At 40.4% G+C, this 18,684-nt stretch overlaps 1 protein-coding gene across 1 annotated transcript in view; it reads left to right on the top strand.

Moving 5' to 3' along the window:
• plod1a (procollagen-lysine, 2-oxoglutarate 5-dioxygenase 1a) overlaps nucleotides 1–18,684 on the top strand; it is a 31,075-nt gene that overhangs the window by 4,909 nt on the left and 7,482 nt on the right. Inside the window, exons 5-16 of the mRNA XM_085259196.1 lie at nucleotides 752–864; nucleotides 1,764–1,827; nucleotides 9,342–9,439; nucleotides 10,594–10,695; nucleotides 10,833–10,964; nucleotides 12,980–13,101; nucleotides 13,274–13,378; nucleotides 13,534–13,659; nucleotides 15,251–15,386; nucleotides 15,480–15,593; nucleotides 17,343–17,408; nucleotides 17,677–17,781. Of these exons, the coding sequence (XP_085115322.1) occupies nucleotides 752–864; nucleotides 1,764–1,827; nucleotides 9,342–9,439; nucleotides 10,594–10,695; nucleotides 10,833–10,964; nucleotides 12,980–13,101; nucleotides 13,274–13,378; nucleotides 13,534–13,659; nucleotides 15,251–15,386; nucleotides 15,480–15,593; nucleotides 17,343–17,408; nucleotides 17,677–17,781 (1,283 nt within the window). The remainder of the gene's footprint in view (nucleotides 1–751; nucleotides 865–1,763; nucleotides 1,828–9,341; nucleotides 9,440–10,593; nucleotides 10,696–10,832; nucleotides 10,965–12,979; nucleotides 13,102–13,273; nucleotides 13,379–13,533; nucleotides 13,660–15,250; nucleotides 15,387–15,479; nucleotides 15,594–17,342; nucleotides 17,409–17,676; nucleotides 17,782–18,684) is intronic.

The raw sequence follows: 18,684 nt of genomic DNA, 5'->3' as shown, positions 1-18,684 counted from the left end.
TTATCTTATTGATTCTCTACATAATAGCTCTCTAACCTCGAGTACTAGAAGTTAAACTCAGCAGAAAGCATTTATTAACGAAAATCAACCCAGAGACTGAAGTAGCTCACTAAGATACGTAAACAGATCCAAATCCAAATGCAGTGCAGCACTGCACTTAATGTTGTTTTAGTACTTTATTAATCAGTACTTTCTTAATGTTGTTTCAGCATTTGCATACTTAGTCAACTGGTGCCATGTAAGCAATTATAAAAATGTAAATTATAAAAAATAAAAAATTTTCAGATGGTATTAAATGTTAAGCTGTTGCTGTATCTCTCACATCCAGCAGGAAAACCTGGAAGGTAAATGAACTGGTTCCTATGTAGTGCTTTACTACTCAACCTCAGCACTCAAAGCTCTTTATACAACATGCGTCATTCACCCAATCATAGAAACACTACTCCCCACCTGTGTAAATAAGCAGGTTAAAAGGGTCACTCACCTTCTGGGCTTAAGAAGTACCAGAAAAAAAAATCGTTAAAATGTGAGGCTCACAGGTTGCTGATAGATGAGATAGGGCAGATGGTTTTATAGCAGGTCGTTAGTCAGCACTGCACTGGTGACATAAACCTGGTAGAGCTCATTAGACATGCTCCTCGAAACACACGCCTTAACTTTCCCTCACTGTGTCTACATGAAGGTCATGAACAAATGTATACTTCTAATATATGTGATCATTTCCTGTCTCATTTCTCTTGTCTCCTCACAGGTTTCATTGGCTATCTTCCCAACATCAAAGAGCTCGTTGCTAATTGGACAGGAGACGACGGTGACAGTGATCAGCTGTTTTTCACCAAGGTTTACACTGATCAATCAAAAAGAGTAAGACTTGTTCCACTGCTGTAACTTTATGAAATTCCACTATTTTTTCATGAATGCCTCTACAGCACTGTAATTACATGAAGTGATGTTTATAACATCTCCTGCTAACTGAAATTCAGCACTTTCTGTCCACATGGTTCAAATTACAGGTCTTTTAGCTCATTGGACATTTTCCTGGTTCGTGTTAGGCTTTTAATTTGAAACATGTACCAGAGGCTTTTGATGGTAATGATGAACAATACACAAAACAATAGTGCTGAAAATACATCGTTTTCATATTGAATGCAGCATAATTCAGGGCAGTACAATTCTGATGTTAGCTATCATGTGAAAGCAGGTAAATATACGCTGCTCGGTGTTAAATGTCAACACTTCACCGAGTTCTTTTGATTCCTCAGAGGCATCCGATGGAAGACAACACACTGCTCAGTAGACAATTTAGCACTTTATTTCTCTTTCACATTACTTCTAGAAGGGAGATGCGTCCTGCATGACACATTGCCGTGGATCTCCAAATGGTGGTGTGCCCCTAACGGTTTTATTACAGAAGCTCTCTATCTCTACTCTAAACAACAGTGTCTCAGTAACTTTCCACTAGAGATGGTCCCCTCTTATCTACATTTTCCCAAGCAAGCGTGAGTGAGTCTGCAGCTTTCTACTCCCCAAGGACACATGGTCTCATGCCTTTATTTTCAGGGCTGTGTCCACTTAATACTACACTACATAACTTTATAACACTTATTAATAAAAAAGCATAGCATTATTGAGGCACTGAAAAATTATTTATTCCCAACATCGGCCTGAAGAAGCAGCCACAGTTTGTTTGTTCCTGTAGAAGTTTTCATCTTATTGGATACATGTAACATAATAGATCAAAAGAATATATTTCTATTTTTCAGAAATCTATAAATATCACCCTGGACAACAAATGCAGACTCTTTCAGAACCTTCATGGAGCACTTGGTGAGTGCATTGAATTTTGTTTTCTTTGACCAGCAGGCCAAGGTTGTTGATAACACATGTAACACTGCCCAGCATCTTCTCCTGCTCTTGTTTACCATGCACATTATAACGAAAAATGATAAACAACAGACAATAAATCAGAAAAATCAGAAATCAGAGACACTTTACTTATCCCAAAGGGGCATTTAAGATACAACAGAGCAGCATGACATTGAAGATAAGGACGGGGCATAAACAGGCAATAAAAATGAGAGCATTGGGTTCACGTCGAAGTGATGGAAACAAGTCTGAAAATCACAAAAATGAGGAAAAAGAAAAGAATACAAAATATACTGAGTAGATGGCGAAAAGCAACAACGAAAAGAGCATTGAAGTTAGAAAACAGTAACAGAGTAACAACTTTAACAACCTTTTAAGGAACTTATTGAATTTTAGCATTTTCACTTTGACCTACGGATACATAGATGAGGTGATATTTTTGGATAATAACTTAAAATTCATACACTGATGATGAAGTGGTGATTGTTTTAATACCCCAAAGGTGAAGGGTATAATTATGGTTTGCCAAAGTAATTTTTGTGGCATTACTTCCTTTGCTGAAATGAACAATCATTGGCTACCTTAGCAAGGTGCATAAAAAACAAAACGATGTCAGCAGATGGTGACTAAACTATACACTTCATTTAGATGCTCCATTTATTTCCTCTGTTGACAGGTCTGTAGTCACATTGTAAAGTCTCAAGGGGAGTGCTCCATTTACTTTTATTGCATCACCAAAATGTACAAAGATCATTGTAAGAATGAGAGAGTTAAAGTGTCTTTACAGGAATAACAATCATACTGTTTACAGAACAGTTGTCTAGTTGGTGGCAGGTAGTTTTTTGTGTGTAACTGAACAAGTCTAGTAGGGAACACATGTCACAAGGTTTGGCAGGCAAGGCAATATAAGGAAGTCCCTCTCTGGTATTGTGTGGGATCAATTCAAGTTTATTTATACAGCACCAAATAACAACAACAGTCGCTCTCAAGGCGCTTTATAGTGTAAGGTAGAGGCTACAATAATACATACAGAGAAAAAACCCAATAATAATATGACCCACTATGAGCAAGCACTGGTCCAGCCCTAACTATATGCTTTAGCAAAAAGGAAAGTTTTAAGCCTAATCTTGAAAGTAGAGATAGTGTCTGTCTCCTGAATCCAAACTGGAAGCTGGTTCCACAGAAGAGGGGCCTGAAAACTGAAGGCTCTGCCTCCCATTCTACTTTTGGGGCGATCGTGGCTCAAGAGTTGGGAGTTCGCCTTGTAATCGGAAGGTTGCCGGTTCGAGCCCCGGCTTGGACAGTCTTGGTCGTTGTGTCCTTGGGCAAGACACTTCACCCGTTGCCTACTGGTGGTGGTCAGAGGGCCCGGTGGCGCCAGTGTCCGGCAGCCTCGCCTCTGTCAGTGCGCCCCAGGGTGGCTGTGGCTACAATGTAGCTTGCCATCACCAGTGTGTGAATGTGTGCGTGAATGGGTGGATGACTGGATATGTAAAGTGCTTTGGGGTCCTTAGGGACTAGTAAAGCACTATATAAATACAGGCCATTTACCATTTACCATTTTAAATACTCTAGGAACAACAAATAAGCCTGGAGTGTGAGAACGAAGTGCTCTAATAGGGTGATATGGCACTACAAGGTCATTAAGATAAGATGGGGCCTGATTATTTAAGACCTTGTATGTGAGGAGCAGGATTTTGAATTCTGGATTTAACAGGAAGCCAATACAGGAGAAATATGCTCTCTCTTTCTAGTCCCTGTCAGGACTCTTGCTGCAGCATTTTGGATTAACTGAAGGCTTTTCAGGGAGTTTTTAGGACTTCCTGATAATAATGAATTACAGTAGTCCAGCCTGGAAGTAATAAATGCATGAACTAGTTTTTCAGCGTCACTCTGAGACAGGATATTTCTAATTTTAGAGATGTTGCGCAAATGGAAGAAAGCAGTGCTACATATTTATTTAATATGTGCATTGAAGGACATGTCCTGGTCAAAAATGACTCCAAGGTTCCTCACAGCGTTACTGGAGGCCAAGGTAATGCCATCCAGAGTAAGAATCTGGTTAGATACCATATTTCTAAGATTTTCCCCAGAGGTATAGTCGTTTTGGGGGGTTGGGCTATTATCAGCAACCATTTTTGCTAATAGCTAAGTGTTAAGGTATGGAGTCCGTTTCTTTCACTGTTTGCAGAAAGCTCAGGTATATGATGTCTATAGCTGGATATCTATATTTTACTTGGTTCAAGCAGATTGTAATGTTGGTCTGGTGAGGAAGGTCCCGCGGGCATTTGGCATGGAGGTTAGCCGGACAAGTCGGAGCCTAGGCACCAGCCCATTACAATGGGAAGGTCTCTCTAAAACACATGAGCGGAGAGCAGCATGCTCGACTGTAATGGCTGCACTCACACTAGGAGACTCTCCAACTACTACAATAATGGGAAGACACCCCATAACGGTGTTATGCCATAATAATGGTTGTTACAAGATGTAGGCCTTGAAAAGCTCTCACTGGAGCTCCAGTGGTTGCAATGCTCCTATATTGGTCCCCACGTCTACTTCTGTGACTCCAGTTCTTGCATATTTTCATTGTCGAGGAGTGGTTCTTATTGCTTTTTTGCTCAACTGTAGAGGACAATCGGCAGTACCTTCATCGTTTCTTTGTAGATGAGGGTGCATCCCACCATTCTAGGATAAGTATGGTGCCATGGTGAGGACACCTTCTGTTGGTCTTTTGAGGAGTTATCTTGATGAGGTGTCACTATGAGAAGGCTACATAACCTTTATCCAGGTGTGGATAAGTTGAGTAGCACAGGTTAGAGCAGAACAAAAAATGTTATCCATGACACGCAGGTCATCTTTTCTGTATGAAGTATAAAATGACTTGGTTACATTGGTCTGACAGTAACAACGTGTGAGTGTGTTTTTTGATAAAAGTTGACGTCACTGACATCAACATTGCAGTCCATTTTAGGGCTATTTCTGGGCAGTATTTAGCCAGTTTTTATCCTAACTAGTTCTATATTGCAGATGATATGGACACATTGGACAGTGGGGTTTCTGGTCAATTCACAGTTTGGTCATTACCTGCCAGTGAAATTGTACAGGCCATCCTCTCTCTGGCATTTCACAGAGCATCAGAACTGATGCTCTGTGAAATGCCATCTCTGTTGCATCTTTCTGGAACAGCGATAAAGTCGACTTTTCTACAAGGCCACACTTCTGCTAGCTTCAGAAGATATCTACACATATGTGTCACACTTTGACATGTGAATGAATAGACCCCACAGTTACCAGCTGATATTGAGTGTGGGTAAAAATGTTGCCAGTTGATTTGGTAGATTTTTACACCAGGTATCCTCCCTGACACAATCTTTTAGGGATTTATGTTTCCTCATGCACCCAAGCCAGGGATCTTCTGCTTGATACTCAAATACCTTAATCACTACACTATGGAGCCACTTGCCCTGAAAGACAAAAATAGTCCACAGTAATCATATTTCCCTGTATGGCATTTGCTTATTATAAATAACATGACATCCAGACAACAGGGGGTAAGTGTGGGTGAACTGTGGGGCAAACCCATACTTATCCCAGTCTTTTGGTTGCCCACAGTCAACTGTGATAGGGGCCCCGTGAAGTAAAACTACTCCTAAACTATTAAAGGGCAAAACTGCTATGGGCCCTTTTTCTTTGCCACACAGCCAGAGCTGCCCACTGTGGGCTCACCGGGCATGTTTGCTGGGATTATATCTCGGTCTAGTCTAGATTTAAATTGAATTACTGATATAACACCTTTTCTATTTTCATGAGACACAGGATATTGAGGGATCATTGGAAAGTCTGTATTTTTCTTTAATAGTATCTGTACAGGCTCAGCAGATCTGATCAGATGTAGGAAGAGTGGAAACTATTGTGTCATAAAGCTCCTCTGTGAACTGACTCTGATCTAACAGTGTGACAAGTGTGTTGTCCTGGCTGGTTTCAGTAAGTTTGCCGTTCTAAGTATATCATATAACAATGTCTCTGTCACCCTCGGAGGATGGTATGTGTGTGTTCCTCAAGCTAAGGTACTCTCAGGTACTGAGCAGTATCTTAGCTGTTCCTAACACTGTGCTCTCCCATGGCTAGAGACCTTGGATGTTGTAACTGGAATCTGCTGGAGCCACTCTTCCAGTTTCGTGTTTAGAAGCTAAGGGGGGAATTCCAGTGTGGTACTGTGTGGATGAGTTCTTGAAAACACGTTCAAATCTTTAAGGTGTTTATATCATACCTAGAAAATTAAATATCTATGAGGCTTTTAATCATTTCCTCTCATTCATAGTCAGCTGTACCATAAATGCTGTCTCTGTATATATTCTCCACCAAATATTATAAATTCTTATTTATATTGATGAGCCAAAGAGAGGTTTAGAGTAAGTGGGGTTGGTTTACACCCAACTAATATATAGGACAATATATAGATCTCTCCAAAACTAAGATTTTTACAAATTTGTTATAAAAATGCTATTAATATTATATTTGTCAAAGGATACTGATATGAACTTGTCACGGTTTGCGGGGCAAGCCGTGTGGATTTGTAGTAAGGACCCAAAAGGCGGCAGCTCTGGTGCAGGTGAGTGTTTATTTACAGCAGTGGGTACAAACAGCAACGGGGTGTGAACATGAAACCGAAACCTAAACTGGGTAAACTAACAACACAAACCAGGAATGACGGTGCAGGGAGATCCGGGGAAATACACATGAAGAGAGGCAGGGAGACCGAGGGGAAACAACACAGACGAACCAGCGATTACTAAGACAGAAAATACAACTTAAATACACTCAGAACACAGGGAGATTACACACAGGTGAGAGACACAGCTGGGAGAGATTAACATGACGAGACCAGGGAGGCAAACTGAAAACACTCACATAAGACGCAGACCTTCACAATAAAACAGGAACACACGGGGGGGAACAGGGTAAATACCAATTAGAGCACAGAACCAAAATCGCGAAGAGAAAACACAAAACGCTGGGTCAAAAGGACCCAGGATCATGACAGAACTCAAAGCGTTTGCAGCTTCATAGTCCAGCTATATATTTGATTAATTCCATGCTGCTGTAACTTCAGCTCTGAAGACAAACAGCAGACGACCTGACAGGAATGAAAGAAAACACACAGACTAAATGCACACAGGAGGCGATCAGGGCAAGTGGAAACACCCGGGGAAACAGCTGACTAGAATGAACATAATGACGCCACGTAGGAAGTGAAACTAAACACAATGAACATGGGACACCAGACCTCTTCAAAATAAAACAGGGAGCATAATGAGACGCAGACATGACACAAGCTTGGCAACATAGGACATGCAGACATGAAAGACATGACAGACTAAGACACGGATTTACCATGGTGGACTGACGAGGAACGCGAACACCATAAAAACTTACAGAGGATGAAAAAGGGACTGGAGATGAGACATGGATATAACTAAACACGATGACCGGGGGAAAGCACACGTGACAGAAGGAATGGGTCACAGGGGGAAAAACACGTAAACAAGAAGAGGAAACGGGAGACAACACATGAAGGGCGAGGGAGACAGGGGGTGATAAACAAAGAACTAACATGGCGACCTCGTCAAAATACAGGGAGTGCAGAATTATTAGGCAAGTTTTATTATTGAACAACAACCATGTTCTCAATGAACCCAAAAAACTCATTAATATCAAAGCTGAATGTTTTTGGAAGTAGTTTTTAGTTTGTTTTTAGTTTTAGCTATTTTAGGGGGATATCTGTGTGTGCAGGTGACTATTACTGTGCATAATTATTAGGCAACTTAACAAAAAACAAATATATACCCATTTCAATTATTTATTTTTACCAGTGAAACCAATATAACATCTCCACATTCACAAATATACATTTCTGACATTCAAAAACAAAACAAAAACAAATCAGCGACCAATATAGCCACCTTTCTTTGCAAGGACACTCAAAAGCCTGCCATCCATGGATTCTGTCAGTGTTTTGATCTGTTCACCATCAACATTGCGTGCAGCAGCAACCACAGCCTCCCAGACACTGTTCAGAGAGGTGTACTGTTTTCCCTCCTTGTAAATCTCACATTTGATGATGGACCACAGGTTCTCAATGGGGTTCAGATCAGGTGAACAAGGAGGCCATGTCATTAGTTTTTCTTCTTTTATACCCTTTCTTGCCAGCCACGCTGTGGAGTACTTGGACGCGTGTGATGGAGCATTGTCCTGCATGGAAATCATGTTTTTCTTGAAGGATGCAGACTTCTTCCTGTACCACTGCTTGAAGAAGGTGTCTTCCAGAAACTGGCAGTAGGACTGGGAGTTGAGCTTGACTCCATCCTCAACCCGAAAAGGCCCCACAAGCTCATCTTTGATGATACCAGCCCAAACCAGTACTCCACCTCCACCTTGCTGGCGTCTGAGTCGGACTGGAGCTCTCTGCCCTTTACCAATCCAGCCACGGGCCCATCCATCTGGCCCATCAAGACTCACTCTCATTTCATCAGTCCATAAAACCTTAGAAAAATCAGTCTTGAGATATTTCTTGGCCCAGTCTTGACGTTTCAGCTTGTGTGTCTTGTTCAGTGGTGGTCGTCTTTCAGCCTTTCTTACCTTGGCCATGTCTCTGAGTATTGCACACCTTGTGCTTTTGGGCACTCCAGTGATGTTGCAGCTCTGAAATATGGCCAAACTGGTGGCAAGTGGCATCTTGGCAGCTGCATGCTTGACTTTTCTCAGTTCATGGGCAGTTATTTTGCGCCTTGGTTTTTCCACATGCTTCTTGCGACCCTGTTGACTATTTTGAATGAAACGCTTGATTGTTCGATGATCACGCTTCAGAAGCTTTGCAGTTTTGAGACTGCTGCATCCCTCTGCAAGATATCTCACTATTTTTGACTTTTCTGAGCCTGTCAAGTCCTTCTTTTGACCCATTTTGCCAAAGGAAAGGAAGTTGCCTAATAATTATGCACACCTGATATAGGGTGTTGATGTCATTAGACCACACCCCTTCTCATTACAGAGATGCACATCACCTAAAATGCTTAATTGGTAGTAGGCTTTCGAGCCTATACAGCTTGGAGTAAGACAACATGCATGAAGAGGATGATGTGGACAAAATACTCATTTACCTAATAATTCTGCACTCCCTGTAGAAGGATCTTTAGATAACTAAATGAGACTAAAACATAAACAATGAATATCAACATACAAGGAAACACAAAACACTGGGTCACATGACCTAGGACCATGACATACTGTCAGCAGTAACAGTATTGTGTATGCTTTGTGGTAGCTAGGTCTTACAGTAGTTAACTTGTTCTTCTGTCTATCTGATCTATTTATCTTCAGTGTTCTCTTGAAACATTTAAAATGTAAATGTGTAGTTTTGATATTTCAAATCTTAAAAACAAGTCTGATAGTTGTTTTACATCTGTTTATGTTTCCAGATGATGTGGTGCTGAAGTTTGAAGATAGTCAAGTACGACTCAGAAATGTGTTGTATGATACTCTGCCTGTCATCGTCCACGGAAACGGACCAACAAAGGTACCAACTTATCTGTTCCATGTTATTAAGCTGTAGTCACATCGCACAGTTTTTAATGGAAACAATAAAACCTGCTCGAAAAGTTTGAGTTTGTATTCTCTCAGCAGTTTTCTCAGCTGAAAAGTGAAGGCTCTGCCTCCCATTCTACTTTTAAATACTCTAGGAACAACAAGTAAGCCTGCAGTGTGAGAGCGAAGTACTCTAATATGGTGATATAGCAACAAACTATTTCTCCGGGCTAAATGATGATCTTCTAAATTTGTGACACGCCATTTCCTCTCCAGCTTACGAGTCATCTGCTTTAGGCTACGTGTTTGAGAATTATACCACAGAGTCAGGTACTTCTGATTAGAGACCTTAGTTTTCACCGGAGCTCCAGTATCCAGAGTCGTACGTAGTGAGGAGGTGAAATTATTAACAAGATAATCAACCTCTGTTGGAGTAGCGTTCAGGTAGCTGCTCTGCTCTGTGTTGGTACAGGGCATTGAAGATGATAACAGTGGGTGGATTATATTCTTAAACTTAGTTACAGCACTTTCAGAAAGACATCTACTGTGATAAAGTCTACTCCCCACTGCTGTGTAATCAATTATTGTAAATGTTATCAGGAAATGATCAGACAGGAGAGGGTTTTCAGGAAACACTGTTAAATGTTCAGTTTCTATGCCATATGTTAACACAAGATCTAAAGTGTGATTAATGTGGTGGGTGGGTTCTTTTACATTTTGACAGAAGCCAACTGAGTCTAATAACAGATTAAATGCCATGTTGAGTCTGACATGTTTAGTACCTGCCTATAAGGCCCGGGTGGACGATGAATAACAACAAATAAAACCGTTTTTTTAGTTTGCCTTCTTGGGTGGACTGGGTTAAGTATCAGGCTTTCAAATGAACTGAAACTGTTGGTGTGTTGGTTGATTAATAAGTTGGGTTGGACGATTGTTGCCATCCCCACCTCAGCCTGTGCTTCACTGATTCTGATACATAATATGTATGTAGGGGTCGTTCCAGTAATCTAATGATAATCTACCTATATGTCTGAGATTCTGAAAATCTGTTTCATCTTTTAGTACGACTAAGAGATTACCAGTGTTAGACTATTAGATATGAGATTGATATAAAATGAACTACAAGAGCACACGACTGTTTTCCAGCTCCAGATCAACTACCTGGGAAACTACATCCCCAACACATGGACATTTGAGTCTGGGTGCACAGTGTGTCATGAGGATCTACGGTCACTCACAGCTCTTCAGGTCTGTTTACATTTCCTGACAAACTGTATCCATATTATTTCCCAAAGCTACCTTTGATGCCTGATAAAAATGGCATAAAGCCTCATCCTGGTAGAACATGACACTTATTTTTTGTTTAATGTGTGTGTTTCTAACAGGAAAATGAATACCCTCTGGTAGTGATTGGCATCTTCATTCAGCAGCCCACTCCATTTGTTACAGTGTTCTTCGAACGGCTGCTGAAGCTCCAGCATCCCAAGAACAAGATCAAACTCTTCATTTTTAACAAGGTAACTACATTTTCCTGACACTCAGCAAAAATATGTCTGATGTAGTCTGACACAAATTAGCATCACACCAGAATACCTCACTAAGATGTAAATACACTGGCTAAATGAAATACTGTGGAGTTTATTTCATAAAGCTGCTACTTCTATATATATATGTACACACACACACACACACACACACACACACACACACATACACACACCAGGTGCTAGTATAAAGTAAAGAAGGATCATTATGTGCTTCACAGCTACTCCAGCAGTCTGTGAATAGAAACTTGCTCTGTGGGACTGTAGTTTTATTATCAGACAAAGCCTTTCAGGTTATTTTACAGAGAAACCCAAAAGTAATGTAACGCGTAGTGTAACAAATTACCTTCTCCTTGGAGTTATTAAGTAATGTACTGTAATGCAGCGGTCCCCAACCTTTTTTGCGCCACGGACCGGTTTATGCCCGACAATATTTTCATAGACCGGCCTTTAAGGTGTCGTGGATAAATACAACAAAATAAAACTAGTACCGGTACCGAAAAAAAAGAACATTTATTCATAACACACGTGACGAAGAAAGGAAAAACCTCAACAAACACCCACAAACATTTGACCGCATAGCGTGCAAGTATGTGCATGAATGTAATGCTGTTGATGTGTTGCTTAGGGACGGTGGTGACTCTCAAAGCAGAGCCAGTGACAGTCGATAAGTGATATCGATAATGGAATCAGAATGGTTACAGTATCTACTCTTATCACAGCTGCATGACCTTCTTACTTTGACGTTTTTGAGGACTTCTCTTCACATGAAGGTTTATAAGGACATTTTCAGTCCTTCTAAAAATTATTAACCTGCTGGATTTAACGTAACTTAGTAGGTAATGAACAGATTGATTTAGGCAATTTTAACAGAAGATGGGTTCATGATTTTCTCTTTGACAAAGTCCATGAAACTAGGAGAATAGTTTGTTAGACTGCTGTGTGTGGAACCCAGCAGTGCGTTTAGCCACAGAGAGTTGGAGGGAATCAAGTACTTGTGATTTGTACACAGTGTCCTCAATGTCCAGGCAGCAGTTATCCTTTGGCGCCTCCCCACCTTTGTCATATGGGTTAACCTTTATGCCCTCCTCAGACATTTCTGTACATTCTTTTCAACTTTTTTTTTGATTTGGCAAACATTTAGGTGGTGTTATAGCCTGTGACATTTTTGCAGGAAATCTTTTGTCACATCTTTGAAATCGAGTGTCTTTTACTCTTACATGTAATGAATACGCTGTTGATGCATTTTCACACTCTTTAGACACCTCAAGCAGTTCTGCAGAGCCTCGCTGGCTTCCTGCTTCCACCTCCTTGCAGACTTGGTGGCAACAGGAAGCAGCAGGAACATACTGAGGTGCTAACTGGACAAGAGTGTGGTCTGATCCACTGAGTGGGAGGAGGTTTATTGTCCCGTGTTTTGCAGTCCACATATTACTGCAAAGTGGGCAGACTGGAGTCCAGAGTGGTGTGATTAAACCAGTGATGGTGATTAAAGCCTCTGCGTGTTTATGCAGTAGGTCAGCAACAGTCGTGTGTATGATGTCAAATGCTGCTGTACCATTGGCTAATGAAGATCATTTGGTCTTCTGCTTTCTGATTGGCTGACCTGCTCCCTCCACCCCCAACCACCATGCTCCTCACCACCGCCTACAAGCTCGAGTTTTACCACACATCACAGTCAAAGTGCAGATTGTGGATTTGTGACTTGAGAGGATGCAGTCAAGCACTTTTATTCAGATTTGTGATTATAAGAAGTAAACAAATAAATAAATATGACAAAAATTTGAATTACAAGTTTGCAGTTCTAGTATATTTGTGAAAACATCAATCTATGCATTTTTTCTGTAACCGTAAATTTAAAACACAAGCGTGTAAAAAACGTACAGGTTTCTACACATTCTCACTTTTTATTCTACATTTTGCAACATATTTATCTTCACAGCAGTCTTCCTGCTCTGCATTTCTTTGTGTTTTCCTTTTCCCTCCAGGAAGCTCATCATCAGCGTCAGGTCCGATCTTTCCTAAAGGATCATGGAAGCCTGTATGAGAATGTCACAGTCATCGAACCTGAAGAAGAGATGGATGGAGCTGCCTCTAGGAACCTAGGCCTGTGAGTACTGTCCAACCAGAACGTGACACATCTTCATTTTAAAATGTTTATCAACTGAGTTGTAGAAGATGATGTGTACTCTTCATTATACAGTATTAAGGTCAATAACAGATTGCTCTTTAAATTCTATTATAATATATGTGCTAATCTATCAGTGTGTTTTCTTCTTCAGCGATCTGTGCCGGAGGGACCAGGACTGTGACTATTTCTTCAGTTTGGACATTGAAGTGGTCTTAAAGAACAAGGATACACTCAAAATTCTGATTGAACAAAACCTGTAAGGAAATGTTTTTATACTGAGTCATTCACTGATGTGCTGGCAGTAGTCACAGTCACATTTAACTTCTTTAGCTCTAGTGTATTTATGTGAGTTGAGTATATGTCTAGATGAAGAAATGTAACACATAGCACTTCTTGAATGGCCTCCTGCAGTCCTATTGTAGCACCAATGATAACTCGAGCTGGTCGGCTGTGGAGCAACTTTTGGGGAGCCCTCAGTGGAGACGGCTACTACGCCAGGTCTGAGGACTATGTGGACATTGTACAAGGACGGAGAGTGTAAGTTGCTTATTTGCTCCCTAAAACCTTTGTCAGCATTTAGAATTTTTTTTGCATTCCTCATTTTTGACCATAAAAGGCTGAGGGGGTGTTGTCGTCACCTGTGGGTGGTACAGATACCCAAATCTGTGCCTGCAATAACTAGTGTGTCTAGGTGTATCTAGGAAAACTCTCAGACAAGTTTGAATCCTGGTGACCTAAAGGTCAAGGTCAGAGGTCAAGTTTCCAGAAAATCCTGTGAATACAATAACTCAAGAAGGAATTGGGATTTTCAAACTGGTGCTATATGTTCATCTTTTAAAAATCGAATGAGTTTGATTCTCAGCAACCTTAGCCCCAATGTTCACAAGTGTGTGTGAGCACAGGAGCTGGATGAGAATTTAAAATAGATCGAGAGTTTAGGAGAGGTGAGAGGCAGACCTGTCTTGATAAAGATAAAGCGATGGTAGAAGTTGTCAAATGGCAGGAACTGCTGTGGCTGTTTGTAAGTACAACCCACCTGGACCTTGGCTAGATCCACCTTCACTTGATCCTTCAGAATAATAAAGCTCTGGGATGAAAGTGTGTCATCATGGAGTTCACGCTCTGTGATAGCGCAGTTCAGCAGGAACCGGAGAACAGCAACAAAAACCTCAAAACATCAATGTCTTTGAGAATAAAGCAGAAATTTCAAGATTGATGTCTAAATGCAATTTTGAGAAAAAAGGTGAAATGTGGAAATATGGAGATGTTGTATCTATAAAATGCTTTGACTGACAGCATCTGACAGCGATTGTGCTCCCTCTGCTCGACCGTAAATTCAGCTTTCTTTGGCTCTCGTCACCTGTCTGGAGATAGGAGGGATGTCTGATCTGCTGATAATTAATAACTGCAACAACATCAAGAATAAATGAGTATGTTCCTGTAGGATTTCTTATGCTAGAACCATTACTTCAGTTCAAGAGTGAGGCTTCAGGTGAGAAGGGAGAGGATGAGATGGGGATGAGGATGGGAGAAGTGGTGGAGAAGGCAGATGAGAAAGATTAGAAAGAAAAAACTAGAAAGACATAATAAAAATATAACTGTAAGATTTTTAAATGGTCAAATATTATTTGAAACAGATACTGGTGAGTTTAAAAATTGAAATAACTTATAACAAATTCTATGTATACGATGAAGGAGAGGTATAAAAAGATTCTCCTTCTGTCCTTGATGATTGACAGCTGAGTGTAAGCAAGGTGGGCAGTGATCATGTTTATGTAAGAAATGTAGGCGTGATTGGACGTGATCGCCACAGGTTATCACGTCCAACATGGTGGACAGCTCTACAGTGATGTGTGCATTAGTGTATCGTGTTCTTTGCCTCATTCCCCTGAGACGCTACGTTCTCTTTTTTTGTTCGTTTCACGTGTCACGTTCAACATACATCACCAACTAACAGTCAGCTTGCATCAGTGATGACATTTTGTTCAACTCGCCACAAAAAAAAGCACAGCAGGCCTGAAAAAAGTGCCTGTAGGGTGGGCTTGTTAAATAATGACCAACAGAAATTTGTAGCAGCTAAGACTTCATTGGAACATTTGTTGGTCCATCAATTATCTGTTGTTTTTAGGGGCGTCTGGAATGTGCCATATGTGTCCAATGTGTACCTGGTGAAAGGCAGCCTCCTCCGTAGAGAGCTGAAAGACTACGAGCTGTTCAGCTCCTCGGACCCTGACATGGCTTTCTGCCACAACATACGCAACAAGGTCAGTAAGAGAAACAGGAAACTGTTTTTTTTAACCTAAAGAAAAGTTCAAAACTGTCCACAGTAGTGACTGACCTGTTGTTTTTGCTCTCAGGGAATCTTCATGTATGTAACCAACATGCACACATTTGGCCGCATCCTGTCTACAGAAAATTACCAGACCGGTCATCTACACAATGATCTGTGGCAGATCTTTGAAAATCCAGTGGTGAGATGGAAACATTACTAGCTGCTGTAGTGTTTGTGGCAGGCAGAATGGTTATTGCAGTGGCAGAAATGAAGTTGGTGGAATTAAGCTGCTACTGTATGTACGATATAAAAGCTGTTTTAATTTTATAGTGATGTATAAATGTTAGCTACAAAATCAAAACATTCATATAAGTACACAGTATCTCACCACTCAGACACTATGTGTTATATAGGCTCAGTAAAGGATCCCTGTGTTTATATAAAATCAGAATCACAAATATAAAATGAGACAAAATGGAAAAACAAAGCAAAGGAATAAAACAGTGTAACATATGAAGAGTGTTTAAATAATTAATGTAGTTTGTGTGAATGTATAGACAGTGGGTTTTTAGGTTGGGTTTAAAGAAACACCGCTTGCTATTTTTTACTAGGACACCAAATGATGATATATATCTGCGAGAGAACGTCCACAGTTCCTCCTCGAGGAAACCTTTGATAAACCTAATCTAAAATATGTCGGACTGGCTTAAAATTTCAGGGGAATAGTTGCCATATCTCAATTTCACCAGTGTATTTTTGCCATGCCACCAAACATGCTAACGTTTCAGTTTTATGACCGTCATCAGAGCATGACAACATGCAGGTCATATCATGTATGTACTGCAATATGGCAGGTTTAAAAAGTCACATGGTAATCCACATCCTGGTCTCATCGGTTTGGATGACAGATGAACACTTCATTGATCCCAAAGGGAAACTGCTGTGTTACAGTTACAGTAAATAATAAATAAACAACAAAAATAGTAAAGGTGCCACAGATGCCTGGTAAGGGCCTCTTATACTATGAGATACAAAAATGTAAAAGTAAAAATGAAGTTAGCTACAAACAGTAGACGTAAGACAGACATTGTGCAGGAAACAAGTGCAAACTGGATTCATAAATCATGTGTTCATGAAGGTATAACACAAAATATGTTTGGGATCTTAAGTCTGACAGGTGTGTTGTCTCACTCTGGTTTGTCTCACTCCCATTTCTTCCTGTTCCGTGTTGAAGCTCCACTTGGAACCTTGTTAAGATCCAACCATGCAAAATATGAGTTTTCAAGTGGTCTTAAACTTTTGATCAGGACTGTATCATCTACAGTACACATCCACTTAAATTGTTAAGTATTAAAATGCTTTGCCATGTATACTGTAAAATAAGAGCTATGCTTATTTCTTCCCTCTGTGCGCTTCTTCAGACACAGTGTCTTCAATCATCTTAGCTCCACACACATATTTGGAATATTTCTCAGAAAAATCCTGAAAAGAAAAATGAAATTTAAAAGTAATTATCTACAGAAAACTGTCTGAGAAAGTCTTTTGTAATGTTCACAGTGAAATTCAGTTTGTATTTTTTGTGATGTGATGGTAGATAAGATATATTCACAGATGTGCTGAACCAATCTTCTTTTTTTTTTTTTACAACATTATACGACTTCAGCACAAATGATCCATGAGAACATTGTAGATGTCGTTATAGGGGATTTCCGTGTTACGAGTGCTGACATCAGCATAAAGTATCAAAGTTTTAGTATACATGTCAACATCAACATTACTGAAACAGTCAGTTTAAACGTTTTTTAACGTTACTGTCTAAGCTAAGCCACCGTCTGATCTTCATATGTAAAAGAAGGCAGTCTAGAAGAATTTCTGCGTCTACGCGAAGGTTTGATGAGGACACGGTGTGATTTGCAATGAGCAAATCTGTATGTTATATTTATTTCAGGACTGGGAGGAGCGCTACATCCATGAGAACTATACCCGCATCATGAAGGACAAGCTGATTGAAAATGTAAGTTTAAACTCGAGCTGAGCTGGAGTCAGATTAACCTACTGAATGAGCTGTTGTGTTTAGAAGAGGCAAAAGCAAATACATTGAACTCCTATCAACTTCCATGTTTCTTATAAATATTGTGGCACAGATAAGAAGTTAGTTCAGTTACATCTGCCATAACCAGAGGAACTAACACCGTCCTCAGTTTGTAGACCTTCCTTTAAGAGGCAGTTCTGTTACAAGCTGTTACTCGGTGCTTAATGCTGTTGTATCTTCTGCCTTCCAGCCTTGCCCAGATGTGTACTGGTTCCCAGTCTTCTCCACTGTTGCTTGTAACCACATGATTGAAGAAATGGAGCACTATGGAAAGTGGTCAGGAGGGGGCAATGCGGTAAGGCATCTTGTTATTAACATTAATCATGTAGTCATGATTATTGATAATAACATGTCAGTCATGTAATAAGACGACATCACTGAGCTCCAGTGTTCCTTATATTCAGTCTTTGTTTGCATTATTTGTCACAAGTTCATGTCATTTGCATCTTCCAGCTACATACCCAACTCTGAAAACGTCGTGTAAAAAAATAAAAAGTGAATGTTGTGATTTTCAAATTTCAGAAACTCATATTTGTATTCAAATAGAACAAAGAAAACATATCAAACGCTTATAAAATGTGCCATTTTAAGAAACATACTAGCTCATATTTAATTTGATGACAGCAACATCTCCCTAAAGGTAAAGACAGCCACTGTGAAGATTCCCTCTTCTTTAACAACAGTGTGTATTTCACTCGCTGAACTCACGTCCTCATTTTAGGTTTTTTAGTAGATAAAGGCTTAATCAAGAATTGAGCTGCTGTTTGGTGAAGGCCTCGATGGGGCCTGGCGGCGGCGCCCGGGCCGTGTACTAATGAGAAGTGAAAGAATTAAAAAGGGGAGGGACGGCTTGTAGACCTGGGGGGTAAGACCTGGAAGGGGCGTGTTTGGAGGTGTGGCCCTGCTGCTGAAATTGAGATCATTTATCTCCAATTAAAACTGAGAGTAGTTTTCATTTATGCTGAACAACATCCTGGGAGAGGAGTGTTGTTCCATTCTCGTCTGATATAGGATTCTAGCTCCTCCACAGCTCTGGGTCTTCATCATCATATTGCTTCATAAATGTTTTCATTTGAGGAAAAGTTAGGCCTGAAGTTCAGCACGTGAACTCTACCAAGCTGAGGTATTCTAACAGATGCAGTATGCAGTTTAGAATAGTCTCGTTTTGATCCGAGCATATGTCATTGTAAAGCAATAA

This window comes from Mchenga conophoros, linkage group LG20 (genome assembly GCF_057382185.1).
Source record: "Mchenga conophoros isolate Kocher_MC1m ecotype Shallow Benthic linkage group LG20, M_conophoros_male_GT1.1, whole genome shotgun sequence".
Classification (NCBI taxonomy): domain Eukaryota; kingdom Metazoa; phylum Chordata; class Actinopteri; order Cichliformes; family Cichlidae; genus Mchenga; species Mchenga conophoros.
This window is presented reverse-complemented; position numbering and strand designations above follow the sequence as displayed.